This window comes from Microtus ochrogaster, chromosome 4 (assembly GCF_000317375.1).
Source record: "Microtus ochrogaster isolate Prairie Vole_2 chromosome 4, MicOch1.0, whole genome shotgun sequence".
NCBI lineage: Eukaryota > Metazoa > Chordata > Mammalia > Rodentia > Cricetidae > Microtus > Microtus ochrogaster.
This window is the reverse complement of record NC_022011.1, coordinates 22,836,302-22,861,282: the sequence shown is the minus strand read 5'-3', so window position 1 is coordinate 22,861,282 and position 24,981 is coordinate 22,836,302. Positions and strand designations below refer to the sequence as shown.

The 24,981-nt window shown below is 44.3% G+C and overlaps 1 protein-coding gene across 1 annotated transcript in view; it reads right to left on the bottom strand.

The window, feature by feature from the left end:
• The window catches only part of Wwox (WW domain containing oxidoreductase), an 881,293-nt gene that overhangs the window by 635,116 nt on the left and 221,196 nt on the right, over nucleotides 1-24,981 (bottom strand). Inside the window, exon 6 of the mRNA XM_005345723.3 lies at nucleotides 3,035-3,123. Coding sequence (XP_005345780.1) covers nucleotides 3,035-3,123 — 89 coding nt within the window. The remainder of the gene's footprint in view (nucleotides 1-3,034; nucleotides 3,124-24,981) is intronic.

The following is a 24,981-nucleotide window of genomic DNA, read 5'->3' as shown; positions in this document are numbered from 1 at the left end:
GCCTCTGGCCGCCACATACACACCCCCCCACACACACACAGAACAGGAAAAGCGTTAACAGAAATGCTTGGCTGGTCCCTACTGCTTCCGTAACCCTCATCAGCCATGCTCGCTCTATACCGGTCCCCTTCTCCCCAGCCTACCCTAGCCTCCAAAGAGAAGTCATCTACGGGGGAGGCAGATTTCAAGTCTGCCCAAGTCAGGGAGAGGCCAGCTCTGCAGCACGTGACAGGCTGCATTTTCCACCAGTGTTTCTGCCTTTGCCTGTCATTTTTGCCATCCTCAAGTGACAACATAAATGCACTGCCCATCCCAAGGTGCGAGGTCACACTTGTATTGAGGATTGCATGGAGCCTGATGGTATTCCAGAGAGCTCGTGTGCAGGCTGTGAACAGACCTATTCAGTGGAGCATAATGGAGCGCCCACGTGGAATTCACATCGGAGGGCTTTTCCTTTCTTTGGTCCAACTGCACACAAAAAAGGAACTGGTTCTGAACTGGCAGGCATGCTTTCATTTGTCATTATGTTTTACACACGAGGAAATTTTAATGTCCAAAGATGGGAGGTGATGATAAGGCTAGAGTTACACATGTTTTTCTGGCAGCCTGGTCACCGGCACTTAAATTCACTTCTGACAGCTCTCTGAATCCGGACACCGTTAGCACTGAGCTGTCATTTGCCTTTCCAGGGGAGATTTCGGAACTGGCAGTATGTCAAAAGGGAAAATCACTCACTGTTTTATACATACTTTGAGTACAGCAGTATTTCTCCACGCTGTGAGCAACCCTGGACTCTTAAGGCACAGGCAGCATAGGTCCTAAGCCTTAGTCTAAGTGAAACCTTGCCTCTGGGCCTGAACATAAAGTATTGGCAACCAAAGATTAGTGCAGAATGGGCGAGTTTTCCCTCCAAGAGTTTGGGTCCGTGATTATAAAAGGCCCTTAGGTGTGATAGTTTCTGAACTATTTGCTGGATAAAATCTAATGACAGCTTTGAGGACGGGGTTATGATCAGTCAGCTCTCTTCAGCAAAGCCACACACTTTGAGACCTAATCAGGGCAGTGGGTACCAGGGAGGAAGGAGAAGTTAGAATGGACAGAATTCTCCATGTGCCATCAGCTGCCGAGTGTTCCTAAGAAACTCACTAGTTTTCTGAGCTCGACATTTTATTGTCTTTATATTAAAGACGGTAGCACACAGGAGATCAGAGGGAACCCTGGTGTGATGGGCCACATGGGACCTGGGGCCGTTCTTTTACCAAATGTTGTCTATGCATTTCCTACCCTATCTTTCTAGCCTCACTTTCTCATCTGCATATTGGATACAATCACTCCCTCCATGAAAGTGATTTTGGAACTGAATCAGAAGGTGCAGGCAAGGCATTCTAAATGCATGTGCCCCAACTGAACCCCCCAAAATAAGCTTTTACTTCTGCTGTTGGGGTTACTAGTAATTTTGTCCCTCTGCAACTATAGACCTATTGGATGAGGAGTTGGCATCAGTAATAAAATATAGCTTGCTGACATTTAAGGCTGTGGCCATCCTGGCTGAGGTCACCTTGGCTCCAGTGGCCAGCAATGTCTTCCCAGAAGAATGTCTGGGGATTCGGATGTGCTTGGCAAACGCCTGGTAAGTAGACAAACAAAGGATGAGGATGAGATGAGTAAACGTGAGAGCCACCGCCATTCCTGCTTGCCAGCCCCTTTGATAGCTGGCAAGGGATGGCAGCTAGCGAGGACACAGCACCAGAAAGAGCATGTGGCAGGGCTCACATTTCTGACTGACAGGGCCAAGGGTGGATCTAGCTCTGCCTATGAGTCAGGGAAGGGTCTTCCCTTTGGAATGATACAAGTCTGGAGTACTCTGAACAGGACGCTCTGCCCCAGGAGTCAGTCCACTCACGTGCTCAGTAAAGATCAAATACTGGGATGGTCTAAAAGACCAGAGTGGACCCGGGAAGAGAAGCTAGGCAGCACAGCAGTATTGGAATGCCTGATTAAAGATCCCTTCCCCAGCTCCTCTCATGCGCACAGGGAACTTCAGCATGGCCTAGTCTGAGCCCTACCAGTCCAGGCATGTTGGAATCACTCATGCCATTATTTTCCCCTTGGCACCACCGGGGCTATGATTAACTTAATCCTCATGCTTCAATCACCTCACTGGAAAATAAAATTAAGTGAAGTTATTTATTAATGAAACCAAAGCCACAATGGTTAATGAGAAACTAGTACTGCTTGCCCTATAGAAGCAACCATAAAAATAAACCTTGGAAACAAAATACTATAATTACAACATCGCGAGCCACCACTGCTTTCATTAGCATGAAGCCTGAGTCTGCTTCATGCCCTCCCTGCCCCTTCCTTCTTCCTTTCTTTTCTCCAACTTCTTTCTTGGTAGGGAAGGGAAGTTTCTGGAGGGTAGTAGAGTATACAGCCCCCCTAACTAAGGCATGTTTAAGGGCTGATGAAGAATCCTCACTTCTGAAGTCAGCAGATAAAGCGAATGCAAGATCCAGCCAGGATTGTGGGTATGAGGAGGCACCAGGGGCTGGAAAGGCCCCGAGGTCTTGCAGCCTGCATCTGTGTCCACAGCTACACCCATGTCAAAGCATCAAAGGCCTGATGAGCACTAGAAGAAAGCATGCCGAGGGTTTCAACCCTGTCCGTACAGAATAAGTGAGGTTCCTGGATGCCCTTTCAGGTACACCTTTCCTCAATTCGGAGAGATACACAAGTTTGTCAGAGGGTACATCTTAAAACTGCCCTAATGTGGAGCAGCCTTGTGTGCTTTAATAATGTCTTCTCTTTTCTTTTTGGTCTGTGAAGCTGTTAGTAGATTGATGACACATCTCATAACAAGGGTGACTCAGAGTCAAGCAAATACAGTCCACCTCAACAGTGCCAATATAAATGAGCCTCCAGTTTGGATGCCAAGACAGCACTGCAGCCTTGCGTTCTCCTGATAGTGTTCATCTGATAAAGACATTACGATAGCAAGCAATTATGATGTATAAGCCCGCACTGAAACACTCACACATTCTTGGCCTTGAATGCTTCAGCAAAATGCTGCACACTGCGGAGCACAGCCAGGTCCAGGGTCATTGCTTCTACCTTGGCTTTGTGCTGGAATGAGAGAAAATAAAAAAGAAATGATAAATAACAGCAAGTATAGTTCATGGTATCAAGTTACAGTAAATGCGTTATGGAACATGTCGGAATTCCCCTGTTTAATATTAGACGCCCAGAGAGACTATACATCATCAGAATGGATGGAAGAACACAGCTTTTACTGCCAAGTCCGGGGAGCATGTGAGGCTGGGACTCGGCTGGAGTTCCAGGCTGGGGGTTGTGCATGGCTTCACTCAGTATGTGGAAGAGGCTCCAAGGAGTTTTCTAGTTCATGTTATCTTTAAATATGTGCTCCAAAGAGCTACATCTATGGGGGCGGGAGACCAAGAGCAAGCCTGGCCGCAATGCAATGGACAATACTGTGATCTCAAAAAGACTCCACCCACGTTCTGAAACGCTTCCACTAAGCCTGCATCACCCTTAAGGTCAATTCAACCAGGGGTAGTGGTCCAGCACACATGCAATCCTGACACCCCAGCTGGTCGTGAGTTTCAGGTCAGCTTGGGCTATCGGGTGAGTTTAAGGCCAAATGAGGCAACATGGTGAGACGTTTTTGTGACTCCAAATAAATTAAGGGCAGGGCTGGGGAAATGATCAGCTCGGAAATTGCTTGCCACACAAGCAAGAGGATGTGATTTTGATTCCGAGAACTTAGGTGTGATTACAACCCAGATGTGATGGCACATGCCTTGTAGTCCAAGCACTGGAAAGGCGGAGACAGGAGGATCGCTGGGGATTGCTAATCAGCCAGCACTGTTTACTCAGAAATTCTGAGCCAGTGAGAGAGTCTACACCAAAAGCAACACCAGCAGCAGCAAGGTACTGGAGAGATGGCTCAGCAGCTGAGAGCACTTGTTGCTCTTACAGAGCACCAGAGTATGCTTCTCAGCACCCATGTTCAGTAGTTCACGCATGCCTGGGATTCCAGCCTCAGGGGATCTGATGCTCTCTTCTGGCCTCCACAGAAACACACCTGCACTTGTGTAAGTGCATGTGTGCATGCGTGCAAAAACACACATTTAAAATACGTCTAAAAAAGTACTGAACAGCTGGGAATATTTCCCCTGACTTTCCAGGGTGGCAATTTAAGAGACTACAGAGCAAAGAAGGGGGAAAGAGTGGCCCCAAACCAGCCTTCCCAGAGGAATTGGGATCAGGGCCAGTCAAGCCCTAGTGGACATGGTCTTGGTGGCAGGATCCTGCATGGACAGACCCCAGGGCTATTCTTCTGAGACCTTATGTTTATGGAGTATTCTATACTTTTAACTCTGGGTGAACTGTGGGGAACAAGATTAAATACCAACTCTTTCTGAGACCTACCTAATTCTTCCAAGAATGCCCAGTATTACCTGTCTGTTCAGGTATAGAAAGCTCATGAAACAAATGGCAAACTTGGGAATTCTAGTCTAAACTGTGATGCCTAAGTCAGACTAAGGAGAATAGCAGGACCCCTCCAATGCCGTGAAGCAAATGCAGGCTATCTTACTTGGGAATGGATCCGGGCTGTGCTGCGTGGTAGCCAGCTTAGCTTGGCTGCCTCTGTACTGGGCTCTAACCCAGCTCATAAGCTATGAGCAAAGACCAAGATCCAGTGTGCACGGAAATCATACCGACTTCGGAACATTTAACATTTCTGAGCCTCAGTTTCCTCATTTGAAAAAGATAAATTCACGATTAATGAGTCCTAACAAAACTGCCAGCTGAGTGTCCTAGAAAAACAGAAGATGCTCAGTCAATTTAACTAGGAGGAGGCATCTCCTGTATCAAGTTCTTATGCTAATGCCACATGCCAATAAGAGGGATGGATACGTGATGTGATTGACTTTGGTCCTTTTTGAAGGCCACATCATACCAGCTCACTGATACTAGGTCCTATAGGACCCAGCCCAAGGTTACTAACAGAGCCCAGGTTTAGGAAAAAGTGGAACAGAGTGAGTAAGTGCTTTCCCTGGATACAACAGCATGTCAGTGGCTGTGATAAGATCCATCTCTTGAATGCTAAAACTCCAAATTTGGGGTGACAATGGCAAACACTAAAATGTTGCTGACTTGGAAGGAAAGCATCTACGGGACCCAGGAAAGCAGAGGTGTCAGCAGAGAGCGCTCTCAGTTTTCCTATGTCAGGGAATCCTGGAGCCGGGCGGGCCACGTAAGGTTCAGTCATAGCCCTCACTCTAGAGAGAAAAAAAGTAGGAACTGCAGCTGGCTCAGCACACTGCTCTCACAGAGGACCTGACTTCAGTTCCCAGCTCCCACGATGGTGATTCACAACCACTTGTAACTCCAATCAGGGAATCCAACAACTCTGGTCTCAGTGGGAAACCTACACTCACGGGTACATTACCTTCATACCTACACATAATTAAAAATAAAATGGGTGGTAAGGGCCCATAATACTAAAAAGGAAGAGGGAATGGAAGGAAGGTCAGGAGTTCTGAGTTAGCCAAAGCTGCACAGACAGATGAAAGCTACAAGAGATACCTGAGCGGTCACCATGGCACCTGAGGAAAGTTGAGTAAGGTCACATCTATGCAAAGCACCGTGGTATCAAAACGATACAGCTTTCTATTTGTTTGCTTGTTTGTTTGTTCATCCTTCTGTCCACTAACTGGTATCTATCCAATAGGTAAAACTTCTGTTAAACATCTAAAATGTGTTGATAGTCGACTTGGATTACCCCACAATCTTGTGCGTGCATGATACTTAAGTACTTGACCTTTAGAACAATCAGATGACTGTCAGCCCCTAGCCACAGCCCCTAACTCCCATGCTTCCCGTTTTCCTTTACCCAGGGCAAGACAATCCTTGCAATACACAGACTCCTAACAAAATGCAACTACATCACAAAGGAAAGTCAGGCATTTGTTAAGACATCATTCATTGCTGGAAACCCCAAAGGATAGCATGCTCCACATTATGAAAATGCATGTACATATTTTCTCCATAAAACAGGGAGAACATTCCCAGATGGTGACCCCAAAGCAATCCAAGGAAAATGATGGTGGAGCCAAGTGACCCACACATTCCTCTCTATGTGTAACTTAAAATTGGTAGGTTATCTTTCGGTTCCCCTCCACTTTTTTTCTTCAAAATACAGCACTTAGCTGCCATTGCTAATAAGAATAAAACCAGGACATATACATCCAGGGGGAGCATGGGGTCACCCAACTAATTCACGAGCTGTGGGTTACTAGGCTCCTGGGGATAGAGACACCAGTCCACACACTATTATTCAGAGAGTTCTCCTGCCCTGACTATCAGGTTTCTTGCTTCTGAAAAACTGTATGCAACCCAGTGAAGTCCAGGAGGGGGGTAGAATGCTGTTTTGGGAATTGGCTTAGGAGTGTGTGTTTATTCCTGTGCTGGGGAGGGGGCTTGCTCTCCTGATTGCCGAGCAAACTTAGCAGCTTCCCAGAAATGTTGACTGTGGCTTGTGCTCTACCTGGGAAAGGTGTAGCTTGGCGGACAGACAGCGGACGGGACTCATTTCTGAAGGGTGGGGTTGTGGATTATCAGCGGAGAGAAGGCAAGAGACTCAACCTGGCAGTGATTTATCTAGGGCAGGCCACAAATCACTGTGCTCGTTTAATGCATGTGCTTATATTAGGAAGTAGTGATAGACTCGCAGGAAGACATCAAAACAGATCTAGAGGATCTCACACACCCATCAGCCAGCTCCGCACAGTGGAGAGCTCTTATACAGTACATTGTCAAAACCTAAAAATCTCAACACTGGCAATACTAAAATTTATTAGATCAGAGTTATTAGGAGGATTTTGCCAATGTGGAGATGCATTCATTTTCTTTTTTCTGCTTGGTGTATCTTTGCCAAATTATGCGACATTTTGTTATGGGTGTGCTGCTCAGTTTTTGTCAACTTGACATAATCTAGGGTCATCTGGGAAGAGTAAACCATTACTGAATTATGTCTCCATCAGACTGACCAATAGGCAAGCCTATAGGACATTTTCTTGATTAATGATTGATGTGGAAAGGCCCGGCCCACTGTGGGTGGTGCCATCCCCTAGGCAGGTGATCCTGGGTCATATAATACAGGATAAACAAAACAGTAAACAGCACTCTCTCACAGTTTCTGCTTCCATTTTTGCCTCCAGATGACTGCCCTAGTTTAATTCCCACCTTGGCTACCCTCAGTACTATGATCAGGACATGTAAGTCAAAATAAATCCTTTCCTTCCCAAGTTGTTTTTGGTCGCCATTTCTTTATCACAGCAATAGAAAACAAAGAACAATGAACTGTTTCATATAATCATCCCCATAGTCAAGATCTGGAAATGACCCATTGTCATAATAAAAGGGCATTACTTTTACTAACAAGTGATTTAATTAGCATGTGCCTTCTAGAACAGGGAGAATCTAGAACAGAGCCTGTTCTCTAGTTTGGCAGAACATACTTGCGAAAGCCCCCTTTCCAATTCAGACTGGCCAGCAAAAACTCCAAACTCCTTAGCATATCCAGCAAGGTCTGTATTAGTCAGCAAATGCTGAAGGAACAGGCACTGAATCAAAACATCATAAAACAGCAAAGACCCTCCACTCCTCACACTGAACCAAGCATGTGGGTGAACCCAGGTCTATCTTGGTCATGGAGCCTCCCTCCATCTTCTGCAATGCAGACAGGGCAATCAGGTGCATGCAGGATCTCAAGAGAGTTCCATTGGGCAGCGGAGGATGCTGCTTACAATCACATTTCATTGGCAGAGAAGTGGGGTAACTTAACTAGATGGGATACAGTACAAACCTCAGGAAAGCCCAGGAAAGGAATGGAGATCCACGGTGAGGACAGTGAGGGCTGACATCAAACCCATGTCCTCCTTTCCTGTTTCTCTGAGATTAAGACACAACTTGCTGTTGTCAAAGTGAACAGACACACAAGCCTTTGGGAAACAAGCCTCCTTTTCTGTGTATTATGAAGTTCTAGAACCTGCCTCAGGGATCCATGAGTCTATCTGTGCAGAAACAAATGGGTTGCTGGTGGCAGCTATGCCACACTGATCTCTGGTATTTCGTGAGTATATATCGGCTAAGTGTGATTCAGACGTGAGACTGCCTAAAACCAGAGGGACCAGATGGGGAAGAGCATGAGTATTTAGATAGCAAAGTGGAGAGATGATGTCACTTTCAACAGAGAAGCCAGAGCCAGGCTGACCTGGATCCACAGCTCAGGGGGACCGCAGCACTGACAACATGGCTCAGGGGACCGCCGGGCCCCAGCTGTCTTTACTTGAGAATGTGTAATCAGTACTCGCCTCTTGAGACTAGAAAAAATGCCTGCCACACATATAAGCTTCGAGGCCATCAGAAAATGCTACCATTGTTATGAATTTGAAGGTTCAAACACAATGCTCACTGTTTTTTAATAACAATCCATAGTGTCATGGTGATTGCAGATCCCTCTTGCTAATCTTAACTCCTATAACTATCTTGGGGAAGTCTTCAATAGTACCTCTGTGAAGGGGGATACATGATCTCAGGCCAGTGGGGGAAGCCCACCACATTCCTTAAGCCATGTCATCACGCCTTCCCAAGCTCAACGGTAAAGATTTCAATTACACTACAGATCAAGTCAGAATGCATTGTACGTCCCGGCACTGACTGGCTGGGAAAATTAATTCCCCTGAGGCATTCAGTGTTCTCCTCTGTAAAATAGGAGTAACAGTTGCTGTTTATTGGGAACTGAGGCTGGAAAGTGGATTAGACCCTGAATAACAGCCTGCGAATGCACATCACCCCACACGGATGGACCAGAGGAGCATCTGGGTCACATCATGGCCCACACATTCAACTGGTCAAATGGTAGGAGACAGAAGCTCTTCATTCTTATGATTTATTAAAACTAAAATCATGATAAGAGTTAAAAAGCAGATTACAGAGAGATGCTGCCTACTGCCAAGCCTGATGACCTAAGTTCGATGCCCAGAATCCCCTCGGTGGAAGGAGAGAACTGATTCCCATTGTCCTCTGACCTCCACGCCTGTGCCGACAACCCTGCATAGGCTCACGTACACACAAACATGTATTTTTAAAAATAAAACTAAAAAGGAGTAGAACTGATGATGAAAGAAAAAGGACTTAGAAACCCAGAAGTACTGGGTGGCCTCATGGAGCTGGGTCTCTGAATGTATGCCCAGAAAATCCTGTCTATTGCAGACAGCTGCAGAAGCAACACTTAAGTGTTTAGTAGTACGTGAATGAAAATGCCCCCAAAGACTGACAGTGGCATTACTGGAGGTGTGGCTTTGTTGGAGTAGGCATGGCCTTGTTGGAGAAGTCACTGGGGATGGGCTTTGAGGTTTCAAATGTTCAAGCCAGGTTTAGTGGGTTTCTCTATTCCTGCTGCCTTCAGATCCAGATATGGAATTCTCAGCTACCACTGTCTGACTGCGTGCTGCCATGCAGCCACTGACCCCATGACGATAATGAACTAAGCCTATGATGCTGTAAGCCAGCCCCAATTAAATGCGCTTTTTTCGTGAGTTGCCATGGTCTCCATGTCCTTTCACAGCAATAGAGACCCTAACTAAGACAAGTAAGAATCAGTAACTGTGTAATCTTTCTTCCAGGTAGAGCACAGTTGGTGGTTCTGCCCACCCCTATCCTGTACAAACACAGTGCTTGTCCTGGATCTGTGTAAAAGAAGCACTTGTGTAAAGAAACACTCATGTAAAAAACACTTGTGTAAAGAAACACTTGCGTAAAGAGACTAGTGCAAAGAAACACTCATGTAAAGAAACTAGTGTAAAAAACCACGTGTGTAACGAAGCATTTGTGTAGATATGCCAGCTTGCAGCAACAGTAACAAGCAGCTCCGATACATTTTACCATTTACAGTGACATGAAATTCCCATGAAGTACATATTAATTTGCACCATTTATGCAGATGAGAAAACAACGACTGGAGAACTTCAACGAGGCACTGCAGGAGAGGGCAGGTGACAATCAAGATTTGGGGATGCCACATGCCACACTGTGATCTGGCCCTGCCTCATAATCTCTAACACACAGCTTGAAGAAGCTACCAAGAAATTAACAACATCCATATATTCTCATTTGAGTCTACTTTATATCATATTTATTTTACACACTTAGAATTTACAAGAGAAGCGTTACTGCTGGAAGAAAAAAAAAAACCCAAACCTTGTAAGCAAAGCTATAATCTACATTCAGAGCTTATTGCTAATGGCATCTTGCAAATTCTAATCCAATGGGCCTTAATTGCATTATGCTGATGGCTCTGGTCCTTCTTTACAGTCTCTCAGTCCTGGTTTTATGTTCTGCAACCTTAAATAGGACTTGTCACATTTACAATGGCAAGGGACACCGGTGCTGAGCATATTATTGACGTGACATTATTCAGAGAACTACAATAGGCAAACCAAACCATTTTAATAATTCATTGATATCCTACATGGGACATCAGAACTCTAATTTTTCCAGTATCATTTACGGGATGTTAATGGTGACAAAGAATGGCAGTCTCTTTGCAGGGACATGTGGGAGGAAAATGAAGCTAGAATTGACTTGTGATGTTCAGAGCTCTCAGGTGGGTGAGCCCAGGTCGGCATCAGGAGCAGTCTTGGTTGGGAATCAGCCTAAGACAGGCTTAGAAGTAAAAAATAGACACCAGTAAATGCACCATCTAATAGAACAACCAGGAAAGGAAGTATGTAAGATCTCTTTCCTGGCCCTAATGCATTTTTCTTTCCTTTATTCTTATTTTTTTATTTCATATACGTTGATTTGCCTGTACGAGGGTGTTGGAACCCTTGGAACTGGAGTTACAGGCAGTTGTGAGTTGCCATGTGGGTGCTGGGAATTGAACCTGGCTCCTCTGGAAGAATAGCCAGTGCTCTTAACCACTGAGCCATCTCTCCAGCTCCTATGCATTTTAATTAGTCTATATACCACGTGGTTTCCCAAGTGTCCTGGTTATTTGAGACAGGGTCTTGCTACATGGAACTTACTTACCTTAAAAGTATGATTCCCCCCAAAGCCAGCAAAAGAGTCAGAGAGGACCTATTTCCATTGTTAGGAGCCCCATAAGAGGACCAAGTTACACAACTGTAATATATGTGCAGAGTGCGTATGTAGGTCAGTCCCATGTAAGCTCCCCGGTTGTCAGTTCAGTTTCTGTGATCCCAGGTTAGTTAATTCTGTGGGAATTCTTGTGGTGTCCCTAATCCCCCTGGCTCCTACAAACCTTCCTCCTCTTCGTCTAATACATGGAGAGGTGCTTAGTGTTAATTTAACTAGATATGCCATGTTTTGTTGATATCCATGGGAGGCCTGTCCATTCCTGAAAAGAAATGGAGGAGTGGATTGGGAGGTAGGGACAGATTGGGGTTAGGGGAGGGACTAAGAGGGAGGGGAAGGGGAAAGTGCGGCTGGGATGTAAAATAAAACATTAAAGTAAAAAATTATAATCCCTACCCCAGCCTCCCCAGTTCAGCATTACAGGCAAGCATTGCTGCATCCAGCTGTCTGCTTTGCTTCTAATACAAAAATGCTCTAGTGGGGGACAACGCTCTCATGATGATTGTACACTCTGAATCTGGGAAGTAAACCAAAATGATCCTTGGCAGAACCCTGGATTTTTCTTAAACCTTGAAGGACAGGGGCTGAATGTGTCATTTCTAACCTTGAAGTCAACCATCACAATCAGTCCTCACGTCCAGCCTCCCCATAAACACCCACACATCCTCCTGCCAAAATACACAAACATCCTTAATGAGAAAATCATGACAACCCTTTCTTCCTTGTGTACAGGCCAAAACATTTCACTTTGTGTTACTGGAACGCAATTTATTTAAAAAAACCTGTATCAATACCTATAGATAACTACAAAGCTATCAAAGGAGAAATTATACAGACAAGCATTATATTTAATTTGGTATATGAATTATGAGTTATGCACAAGCAAAACTATTAGAAATGCTTAGATAGTAATTGGCAATAGTCTGCACTCTGGATTTTAAGAAATGCTTATCTTGCCAGAAACTAACAAGAGAATGAAAATGTTGCAAAACCTTCCAGTTTCCTTCTCTTCGATGTGTTCACTTTGCAGCTCAGAAACAGTTTAAGGCAGGGCAGTGAGTGGCTTGAGGAGTTTGGCAGGCAACACGAGGGTGCATTTACGCTTCGCTGTTGAAGAAAGAGCCTTGTTTTTTTTCTTCCCCCACGGTGAATTTTTCATTCTAATGTGAGTGATGATTTATGTTAACTATAGGTAAAACATGGTTACATTCCTGAAGGATTGCAGGCAAGTACAGAGTCGTACAATGAGTTGAAGCGTAAAAGCTTTCTCTGTCATAATATTTATTATAATGGCATATAAAATAGCTGAAATAAATAATGGATGACTGAAGGTAAATTCATATGATAAAGACTCCTTCAGCAGACACCATTACTTTGGACTGCTCTCGTTTTATACACAGTTGAAGAGTCTTAATAAACATGCCCTATATCTTCTGTAAGTACTGGGAACATCAAAAATGGGCTTAAAAGCCAGTACACTGGACAGTTGGCTAATTTACTGAATAATTACTTTCTCAACAGGAATGGTCTATATATTTTGCATACTTAATAGCTGAGTTCTTAATGAAAGTTGATAAGCATTTGAATCTCCTATCTTGAGAAAACTGCTGATAAAAGGGCTAAAGACCAGTGCCCCCACCCCAGGCTCCATTCAGAAAGAGGTGCACAGCCCCAAACAGAGTTCTGGGGCCCAGTAGCTATCCAACGGCAGGCCAACCATGAGGAAGCTGAATGGATAGAAGACAGACAAGACTTGTCTGCTCTGGTTTGGACAATTTTCTATGTTTCCTGACAAACGTTCAAGGTCAGAAGATCCAGAAATGGAGGAACAATCTTCCTTTCAGGCACTGGAATGAGGAGACCCAGATAGTGATGTACCCACAGCTCTTGATCAGGGATCGACCTGTACCCTATGATCATCCAAAATGTCCGTGGGCATTTTTAATTGTCACAATTTGTTAGAGAGGTGTACTGGTCCCTAGGAATAGCAGCCAGGATGCTGCAAGAATCCCAAAATGCACAGGTTAGCCTCCAATGGCAAAGAAGGTCCAAGTGTCGGCAGCATCAAGGTTCAGTGTGGGTTTGGTGAGAGGATTCTGCACTCGCCTTAATAGTCTTCAGCTGCTTAGACATATCTCTAGGGGTTACAAAGGTAGCTCATCAATAAGGACATGTAATGCAAAAGTCCCAAGTCCCACTGCACCACAAAGAATGTAGTAGCTGCCTGTCTCAAGCACTACCAGAAGGAGGTTCTCTGCACCTATAAATGTACCGCGTGACTTTCCTAACCACTGAAGGGTTATGGCAAGACACTGCTCCACAACTTGGCTTTTCTCAATTAATACGTAAAGAACATGTCTGACCAAAGCCATGTGTTCAACATATAATAACAATGCTGAGTCCATACTTAACAGTTTAAGAAACTTGTATGTGTATCACCACCTCTGTGTGTGTGTGTGTGTGTGTGTGTGCACGCATGCACTTGTATGAAAGAAGTCTATACCAGGTTTCTTGCAAGCTCCAGGCCCCACATATCTTCACTCCTTCCTTGCCAGTCCTGGCATATCAGCATCCATTGTGTTCTCTCTCTCTCTCTCTCTCTCTCTCTCTCTCTCTCTCTCTCTCTCTCTCTCTCTCGTTTTTTGTGAGGGTGCTAGAGAAATGAACTCAGGTCACTTTAGTGCATGGACAATCCCTTTGGCTTCTGAATTTTTAAATTAAATTCTCCATGTCTTACCTTACATCTCCGTAAAAAGACAAATTTCAGAACTCCTCTGTGGAGTTACTGTGAGGATTTCATTGTGTGGCGTGTATGAAAAGCACCTTGATAATCACAAGTGTTAACACATATGGAGAGTACCTTGTTATAAGAGCTAGCTACTGCATTTGCGGAGACTACTGTGGTATTGTTTTTCATTTCTCCAGTGAAAGCAATGCTATAATAGACACACTTAGCAATGTGCAACCCTGCCCACCCCAGGCAATCTTGGGAGCAGAAGTAGCAGGTCAGAGGGTAGCCACATCTTCAATTTTGATAGATTTCTGTTGGGTGTCCTCCAAAGAGGTAATAGCAATGTCCACCCCTACAAATACTGCAGGAGGGGCTCTGAGAGAAACCCAAACAGCTAATAGCTCATGCTGACACTGATAATAAATTAAAAGGCACAGTTTTATATCTCTACCTAGAATGTTTAATGCACCATCAGTAGCATGGGACAGGCTCTACTTTAGAGACGGAATGAATGAATGAATGAATGAATGAATGAATGAATGAATATATAATACGGCCACAGGGATGGGATGGCATCAGAGGTAGAACTAAAAAGGTAGCTGATAACACTGGCTGTAGCCATTTCCACAGCCATTTGATAATCCGGCCTCTCCTCTGAGTGCTTCAGGCCGGCTGGCGAAGTGCCGGCATCTCAGAAGCTGGCCACCCTGCATGATGATGAATATGAGCTCGGCACGCAGAGTGTGGCGTAAACATGGAACAGGCTCATCACGCTTGAGGAGCAGCCATGGCAGTTATTGCTAATTTATGGTGGATCCAAAGGGAGAAATCGTGCAGAGTTTCTGCAGAAGCAAGGCAGAGTCTCCAAAGGATAAACTAGGAGAGATTAAAAAACAGCCTTCAGAAAGACATAAGGTTTCCTGTTTAAAATTGAATCTCCCCAGCAGCCTTTTAAAGGCTCCCACCAAAACACTCACAAAGACGGGGACTCGAGGGCTTGAAACAACACATGTGCAGAAGGAGAGTTTGTGGTCAGGTTGTCATCAGATTTTGTACATCTTTTAGATCAGCAATGAGATCAAATAAATTACACTTAAAAATAAGATAGATAAGGAAGAGAAACAACATGAAAAGGGGGGATTTGCTTATGGAGAGGAGAATTTTCATTTAACTGTTAAGGTACTAGGTACAGACTTATTTTGATTAGAATGATGGAGCCATCAAATGACTTTGTATAGTGTAAGAAAAAATTAAGATACTTATATTGAAATTCCAAGAGTAACAGGAAGGAGGGGAAAGGAAAGGGTCTTTTCCTTCTTTATCAACAAAATGTGCAGGTGATTATTCACAAACATACCCAAGTAAGAATAATAAAGAAAAAAGACTTCATGGAGAAGAAATAAGGACAAGTGTGTCAGGATTTCAATTCACACACGAAAAGGCAGAAAGCGACAGAGTACCATTTTGACCTCAGTGTTACATTTTATCCAATTTATTCATCTTATTCTCACTTGCAGAGAGCCAAGTGGGCCCCCAGAAGAGGTCTCCTCTCCACCGCGGGGAACTGGTGTGAAGAGGGAGACGGGAAGGGCACCGCAGGCTCAGCCAGCATACAGGAAAGCGAGACAACTAGGGTCCCAGGAAGAGCACAACGTGACCTATCCCTCGCATGGACTGGCCTCCTTGAGTCGCCTTTCTCCCACTGTGAAATGAACGTAGATGCAATGAGCTCCTAGAAGACAGCAGAGCCACTAGCAACACAGGTCCCAGGCTCACCAATGGACAAAAGGTGTCTGTCAATCAGTATACAGACACACGCAGGTGGATCTGCGACATAGAGCGATGGACAAGCTCTGACATTCTCTGTCATAGCTTGGTCAAAGTTCTCCAGCGTCTCCGTTCTAGGCAACATCCAGAAAGTCCCTGTGCATCGGCTCCACCCTGACATCAGGAAAGAGATATGCTGGGACAAGCTGGGGTGTTCAGCTTGCAAGCAGAAATGAAAGCCAGGGACTGCAGAGTTGAAAGCCGACAGAATCAGGAGACAAACAGCAGGAATAAGCCAGGAAACATCTTTGAGAGACAGTTGCCCATTATGTGTCTGGAGTTAGTTCAAATGATTCAGCCCAGTAGCATAGATCAGACTAATGATGCTGCTTTTCAAACTAAGTCTGTTAATCCAGAAAGCCTCACTGTAGATGATGTTGAAGAGAAAAAGAGAAAGCAGGAGAAAGGAAGGGAAGATGGGGAGAAAATAAGAAAAAAAAAAGAAACCCAAAAGCCTTGGAAAGACTTTGGGGGGGGGGGGCTAGAGAGATGGCTCGGAGGTTAAGAGCACTGACTGTTCTTCCAGAGGTCCTGAGTTCAATTCCCAGCAACCCACATCATGGCTCATAACCATCTGTAATGAGATCTGGTGCCCTCTTCTGGCCTGCAGGCATACATGGAGGCTGAACACTGTGTACATGATAAATAAAATATTTAAAAAAAAACTCTGGGGTAGTGATGGACACTACATACAAACTAACTGGGAACAAACAGACCTGACCTCTTCATATTAATAAATAATTGTACTTAGTTTTACAAAGTTAGTCCTGCATTAAAAGTTCACAAAAGCCTCCAAACCCTAAGTCTGTTCCAGGCAGGGTATGGCTCGGGTAACCGTGACAGCCCTAGGAGAGCATGTTCTTGAAGCCCCAGTTCTGATGGGGTCAGGGAGGATGACTCCCAAGACATTCCTGGAAAGTGGGTGCAAGCTGCTCCTGTTGTGGGGTCCTGCACCCACCAAGCAGGATTCCACCACACACTGTCACTGGGCAGTGTGTCACCTCCTCTTTCCAAAAGGGAACCAGTCCTGCTAACAGTCTGCCTTTATTCTACTTCCGTTGCTCAAGGAAGGAGTGGGGCTGGGAGTGGATTCTAATTTCACAACAGCCACGTGTGAGCATGAAGAAGACCCTGCCCCTTCCATAGAATTGAGTTATCTGAATCAGGCTGGGAGACTCTCTTCCTTTGGGGAAAAGAATGAAGGTGCCTTTTCTGTGGGAGGAAGGAATCAGAAAGTCCATCTCGAGATGTGAAGACTGGAAAACAGAGTTCCAGCTACCACCAGATCCCCGCGTCTCATTTCCAGGGTGCTCAGATTAATACCCAGGTGCCCTCAAGATTAAGCACAGCAGCAAACGTAGAGCGAGTGAGCAGAATATCACTAAGTGGGGTGTGTTCCTTCGAGACCCTCAAAACCTGAGTACACACATTCCCAGTACTTGCTACCTACCTCCAGCCAATGGGAATTCAGCCTATACTGTTTCATAAGTTACAAGGAAATTAACAGTGTATGAAACTATCAAAGTGTCAAAACTAGCCTGGATTACCACTTAGTTGGGAGGAGGCGTCCCTGAAATGTGTTAGGCACTGGGTTCAAACCCCTGCGCTGTAATAAGCAAAGACACTGGAAAACATTTGTTCTGGCAACTATCATCACCTAACAAAAACACACAAATAAAATACCAAAAGGCTGCAAGTAAAGAGGTCAAAGGAAAAATACTTGCAAACTTTTAAAACCAAACAAACAGCTAATCTAGCAATATTACACAAAAGTAAAACTTTAAGCAAAAACAAAGTCACTAGAGATGAAAAGGGTCAGTATACAAAGACAGGAACAATTAGGCAAGGAAAGTCAGGAACCTGCCTGTGTGGAGCACATAGCCTGAAACCATAGAGCCTTTTCACTCTCTTTGAAGGCTTTAACAAAGCTTTTTAACAACTCTCACTACAGATGGAAAGATAAAGTAAATAAAATAGAGCCTGGAGACCAAACAGTTAACAAGCCTGACGCAAAGCAGCCACAGGGCCTTAAATGCTCACACTTCTCAGTTACACAGTATTTCCAAAGTTAGTCATGAGCCAGATGACAAAGGCAATGCCAACCTATTCACAGCACCTCTGGTACACAGGCCACACGGTCTTGCCATGATGGGGTGGGGGCAAGGTGGAGATGACATCCCCCTGATGGAGGGTGTAGAGCAAGGAGACAGAAGAAGAGGAAAAACCTCTTAGCTCAGCAGCGTCAAAACCTGCAAATAAACATCACAGAGCATTGGGTGATGGCGAGATGAGTTCTTAAGTGCTGACCGTTTAACTCATGACAGAGCAGCCAGATGTAGGAAAGATGAGGTCGCATGCTCTGATAACTATGGTAGTGTGAACACTTGTGTGAGTAACAGTTACAAAACCTGATATAATAGTGAGGGAAGGAGGAGAGCCAGACAAGAGGTTCGGGGAGTGAGTGAGCAGACTTCTAAATACTACCAGCTGTGGGAGGGAGACAGCACATTTGAAAATGCTCACCAGTTTAGACTGGGGATGTAGCCGAATGAGAAAGTGTTTATCCAGCATGCTCAAGGCCATGGGTTCAATCCCTGATACCTCAGAAACAAAAACTCGTCTAAAAAACAAAGGAGGTGGTGTAGTGATGCATGCTTGTAATACAGGCACTCCAGAGGGAGAGGCAGGAGGACCAGAAGTCAAGGTCGTTCTCAGCTACATAGTGACTTTGAGAAAGACCTGGACTGCAGGAGATGATCTCAAAATGTCAACACAAAGTCAGAAACGTTGACTCTTTAGCAGTAGGTTTATTTTGTAGAATTAAAATCAGAAAATAAAAAGAGCAGAGAGCAATGGGGGAAGGTGAGAGAGAGAGACATAAAATCTGTAAAAGGTCAGTCAAGAGTGCACAACAGCAGCAACACACACAACCACAAGACCCCTGAAAGCATTAAACTCACAGAACTGCAGAAGACAAGGAACAGAACTGAGTTCAGAGGCGACCGGGTCTGGAGACTCGGCTCAGCTTCTCAGAGCGCTGCTGGGCTGCCATAGTTATCGCCAGAGCAGCAAGTGCTCTTAAAGAGGACCTGTGTTCACTTCCCAGCACCCACCTGGTGGCTCACAACCACCTCCAACTCCAACTCCAGGGCATCTGCTTCGGATCCTCTCCAACACCTAAATTTATGGGCATATACCTTCCCATATGTATACATAATTGCAAACAATAATTTCCTTAATTTCAGAAAAAGAAAGTAATCTGTCAGATAAAAAAAAAGAAGTCTAAGTGTTTGTTCCACAACACACATGCAAAGATAAAGAATGATAAAGATACAATTGTATCCTAAGAATTATAGAATTGCTTTCAGTTAGAGCAGAAGAAAGATCAAATATGTCATTGAAAATTTAAAAATAAACACTGTAGACACAGGTGAAATCACAAGGGTACCATTTCTGCAAGTCCTTCCCCTCTTCTTTTCTGCCCCCAAGTAAAGTTCATTTGAACTTGGCATTCACTAAAGTAACAATTGTTAACAACAGTAGCCAACTGTTACTCAGCACCAACCATGCACAAGACTTGACTGGGAACCCAGTTACCCTTTCACAGAAAGCCCTTGAAGATGCAACAAAGTGATGATATTATCTTCTAACTGACAATGAGGAGAGCTGAATTAATATGAAGTAACTCAATGGGGGTTGCAAAGGGTTTTTTTTTTTTTGTTTTTTTTTTTTTGTGGCCACCTGTTCTGCATACATTTAGCATTCTGATGTTAAAGGCCATCATACCCGGCTGTCCAGTAAGCAACATCTCCTTTATTTTCCTGAGTTACTTTTAACTGGATTTCTGAATCAGGCCACCAATCCTCCCTCTGAGAGTGACCCTCTGAGTAAATGACTCATAATGGATAGATAATGTCCACCTCTTTGAGCTTTGTCCGGACATTAACTCAAAATTTGGTGCCTTTGTTCAGGTGGAAGGCCAGCTGCCCTCTCCTGTGGCGGGTGCCAAGCCTGCTAATAACCCCTCGTCTACCACCTGCTTCTAGCACTTCATTCTCAAGTTCATGGATTCCATTCATCGTTGTGCCGTCTGGAGTAGATCTCTTAGTATGTTGGTCAGGGGCAATGTTGCCTGCTCTTTATCCCCCCCACCCCACTTCACATATAAAATACATTTTAAACATGCCATTTTGGAGTTTCAATTTTTTTCAGTGCAACAGTTTTCAATCGTTTTGAAACTTACTGACATCATCATGTAAACTGCGCAGAATGCTGTGCTACACAGAGCTCTGAACTGAGGTCAACTAGAACTGTCAACTACCCACATAAATACTCGTCTGCGGCCTGGATGGGGTAAGGGAACTATTTTTACTACAAAGACAAGATAGGGGAAGAATAGAAGTAAGGAAGGGTAGGGGCGGAGGGGAAAGGGAGACAGACAATGAGAGAGGCTGAGAAATGCTGAACAAAGGAAGGGAGGGAAGAGGAGGGTTAAGCTGGCTTCTGGATTTCTCAGACTTGTCAAACCACCTAGCAAGGGCTGCATGGAGAAACCAAGCCCACACTGGTGCTGAGGGAAAGCCATTTGGGGCACCAGCAAAGACAGGAGGCTTGGTACAGGAAAGGGATGGGGCCTTTGGTGCAGCACAGGAAAGATGCCGCACAGGCTGGACACAGGACCTTGTTCTGTAGTCTCGTCTCCCGCAGACAAATGGGATGAATGAGTCATGTTGCAGGATTCTGTTAAAAGCCTGTTACGGACTTCATGTTTTCTGAAGAGCATCGTAGACAGCATTAGCACAGGGAAGGGATGTGGTGGGGGGAGGACACCACCTTATAAATGTCCATGAGAAGTCACTTCAGAGCGGCATGCACGGGTGTGCACACTCACAACCTCTTCAATATTTATCAGCAGCCTCTTCCTTCTCCCCTTGACTGGATGAGACATATGTTCCATCGGAAGAAGAGCATCCCCGCTCTTAGAGTGACAGGGTAGCCCTGAGCTGTCTACCTTAAAGTGAGGATTGGTGCACTTAGTACCTAAGGAAAACCAAAGAAAAGAGCCAGCCCCACCAGGTTGCCCTGGCAACCTTGCACACTTGGCAGTGTGTGTTTGTGCACACACACAAGCACATACATATATTTTCTTAAGATTATTTATTTTTATGTGCATTGGTGTTTTTCCTGTGTGTATATCTGTGTGAGGGTGCCAGATCCCCCGGAACTGGAGTTAGAGACAGCTATGAGCTGCCATGTGGGTGCTGGGAGTTGAAACCCAGGTCCTGTGGAAGAGAAGCCAGTGCTCTTAACCACTGAATCATCTCTCCGGCCCCCTTCAGTGCTTCTTTTGTATTTCATTCATACCATTTAAACTGCAGCGCTGTGATGTTGGGTGTGGTAAACTCAATTCTACTTCTAACCTGTAACCAAGTTGGACAACTGAGATTCACACTAGAAAGTGGTTCCATGTGTGCAGAAAAAGGTATAAATCTAATCAAGTGTTCACTATGATTTAGTGGGACAGAGCTGGGTTTTGTTGTTGTTTTGTTTTCCCTGAATAGCTACGGTACTAAGTCAGAGGTCAGAAGATTATTTTCTCTGAAGTAGTATAAATGTTCTGAGCCACACTGTCTCTCCCAACTGGTCAACTAGGAAAGCATGTAAACAAGAGCAGCCACAGACACTGAGGGAGGGAATGGATGAGTGAGTGGATACAGCCATGTCTAAATAAAACTTTATTTGCTAATACAGTTCCTGGGTTGCAATTCTTCACACACAAGCTTAATCGTCTCTGTTACAGAACTATAATCAAAAAAGTCCTGATGAGCCTTCTGATGCCTCTCGGTCCTGTGATTAATATTTTATGTGTAGATGGACGGATAAGAAGGAGGAAAATGCTATCCATATGTCCAGACATAGGCTATTGATGAGGCGAGCAATGTTTTACAGCATAAACAGTCCTACGCAGTGTGCAGATGTATCAAGGGGTTGGTCTGTGAGCATATGATAAAATTTCACTATACAAAAAGGGTCTTCTTTTTTCTAAGGTAACATTTCTGGAACAGTGGGTCTTTCAAATACACACTGCCAGTGGTTCCCTCAGTTTCTTCTTGAATATTAATTTTTTAAAAGAAATATATTTCAGCATTTCTAAACAATTAGAAAAATCCTGGCAAATGGGTGAGATAGGTTGTGTTCCTGGGCAACTAGTCATTTTTTACCCCAGATCTGCTGTTGTTTCTCCCCAGAATCTGACATCATTATATTGCAGGCTCAATCTTAGGTCCCCAGCATTGTAGGTCATTTTTGTCCCATTAATGTGTCTTTATACATTAAAAAAAAAAAAAGCAGGATAATGTACCAAGGGCAATGAACTTCTGCTGAAAAGAGAACTTCGCTCTTCCTGTTTCTGAGAAAACTGGAGAGGAAAGGGTTGCAAATAAAAACACACAAGTCGAGGGGGTGAGGATCAGAGCAGAAGGGCTATGAACCGAAGAGGAAAGACGACAGCAAGGACTGAGCTGGGGTTGCCGCCCAATAAAGGAATACTTGCCTAGGATGAAGGAGGCACTGCAAGAAAGCAGCCACAAATCTAAGTGCGACAACATGAACTAAAGCCATGAGCCATGTCTTATGCATCTACGAATCTTTTTCTGATCTAAATTGCAGTCAGTGGATAAGAAACAGTTGACGGCTTAGAGTCACTTCAGAAGATGTGGATTACTTGGCGGCTGGAGAGATGGCCCAGTGGGTCAGAGCATCGGGTGCTCTTGCAGAGGACCAAGGTTCAGTTCACAGCACCCACATGGTGGCTCACAACCATCTGTAACTTCAGTTCCTGGGAATCTGATGCCTTTTCTGGCTTTCATGGGTACCAGGCATTCATGTGGTGCATGTAAAGGCATAAAGCAAAAACATTAATAAACATAAAGTAAAATAAAAAACAAATCTAAAAAAAGAAAAAAGAATTTATGCACTATTGGCCACACTCTCCTTTAGGGAACTCGTGGCAATCAGTGGTTACAGAAAATTTGAACCTTACAGCAAGACAGAGAATTTCTTTGTCATTGGTGAGAGGGGTGTAAGGAAACCCTTCAGTCCGGCCCCAACTTGGAAACCATAGGTCCCTCTATGCCAGGTTAGTTTTTGCTGTTGTGGTTATTGTTGTCGTTTTGCCCCTTTGTTTTCAGCACTGGGGATCAGACCCAGGGCTTGGTACACACTAGATGAAGTTTCCACCATTGAGCTTCAGTCCATCCTTGGAACTATAGTTTTTTATAGGCTGAAGTGGGAATTCACATAATTCACAGGGAGGTAAATATTTCTGGACAAATATAAAACCCACTAACAGGAAATGATGAAAATAAAAAACAGAAACATGATACTTAGAGCATTGGAATCCTGCGAAGAACACTGCCAATTTCATACACAGTGACAACGACCTAAGGTAACAACCCCATATTCAACTCCTGCCCCCGTGCAAACCTATATACTCCACATTCACACAACTCTTCATCCATAACTCTTTAAGAAGAAGACACTCAACATCTCCAATTTTGTAAATGAGAAGATGCAAAACAAAAAACAAAAAAACTGGGGTTCATAGAACAGATGGAAGAACTTGAACCTAAGCCAAACTGGCCTCAGAGAGTCAGTGGGTCTTATCCACAGTGAAAACGCACCCCGAGTTTGACCATGAAAGAATGAAGAAAAGTTGGAGATCTGCGGATCTAGGCAGAGACTGCATCCTAGGTACCTACATAGACTGCAGACTGGGATAGGAAGGGGAAAAATCAGGAGAAGGGCCAAATGAGTGCCATGTGTAGGAAAACACGGAGAAAATGTCATTTCCTGGCTCTCCTAAGATCCATAGCGCGTGCTCTGCTGTTCCCTGGACGTGCAGACATATACAGGGTAGCACATTAATCCTTCAAACACTAACAGATGCTGGCAGGGATTTAGACTGGAATGTATTTACAAAGTGACAAATTATGTTCTGTATTAGAGAGAGAGAGAAAGAGCACCCACAAACGGGCTGATAAATGTCAGCTACAGTCACGACAAATGGTTTATTTTTATTATACTGTAACCACAAATGTTTTTTTCTTTCTATTTTTTTTATTCCAGGAGTTCCAAAGATTTATTTGTTGCAGGGAAAAACAAGATTATATATGACACAAAGTAATAACTGTAAGATCAGATATTCCGGGCACTCTGCCCTTTTAGGAAGCTTCATCCAGGCAACCCAGTGCTACTAAAAATGTTACTTTCGCCCAGGCACAGTAAATGGTTAATAAATCAGAACTGATACAATACCTTGTAATTAGATACAGCCTTAGTTCACAGACTGGCCAATTGATAGACAATATCCAATTCCCCTGTTAGTGGCTATCAGTAGGGTAGAGTAACTATTAAAATAAATTTAATGGCTGTGACAGGTAAGAAAATATACCAGAAGCTAAAATGTAATCAGTATATCCAAACCCAAAATAAAATTATAGTCTTGGCTGCAAACAGGGTCCAGGAAAAGGAGGGCTGTGGATGGAGAGCGACATCCACAGGCTGAGAAGGGCAAGGTCAAGAACACTAAAGGAAAGCTCAACCTTGAAAGCAGAATTGAGAGGGGGCGATTTGGCCTGGGGCCAGGGAGAAATGCACACACTTGTGATTAAGAATGTCCTCTGCAGAATGCCTTGATCTCCTCAGCAAGCCAGGGGCTGGGGGCTCTGACAGGTGATTTTTGTGAGCACTATGACAAGTTGGCAGACTTGAAGCAGGTAGATCTAGCTTCTCGTCCAAGAGAAGCCTCAACTCTTCTGGTGTCACTGGCCAAGTTCCCGACCTCCCAGGACCGGCTCCCAGGGTACCACCTTCTCCACATTAAGCTAGAGGGGTCTGGCTCTTCTGGACGCAGGAAGATCTCCTCCAGAGCCCAGTTTCTTCTAATAGCTTGAAGGATAGCAAACTGAAGAGGGTTACCAGAAGAACACGAAGGTAGCAGCCAAGCAAATTCAGGGAACGTTTTGTCTTCAGAGACTCTCCACTTCAGATTTCTTGCAAAATCATCTCAAGTTAAAACTCCCACACTTCCCATACTTTAAAAGCAAGGCACTTAAGATTATAGAATTGACAGGAATTCATAAACACATCCAAAGTCAGCCAAGATTGTATACTATAGTGTGTGTGTGTGTGTGTGTGTGTGTGTGTGTGTGTGAGAGAGAGAGAGAGAGAGAGAGAGA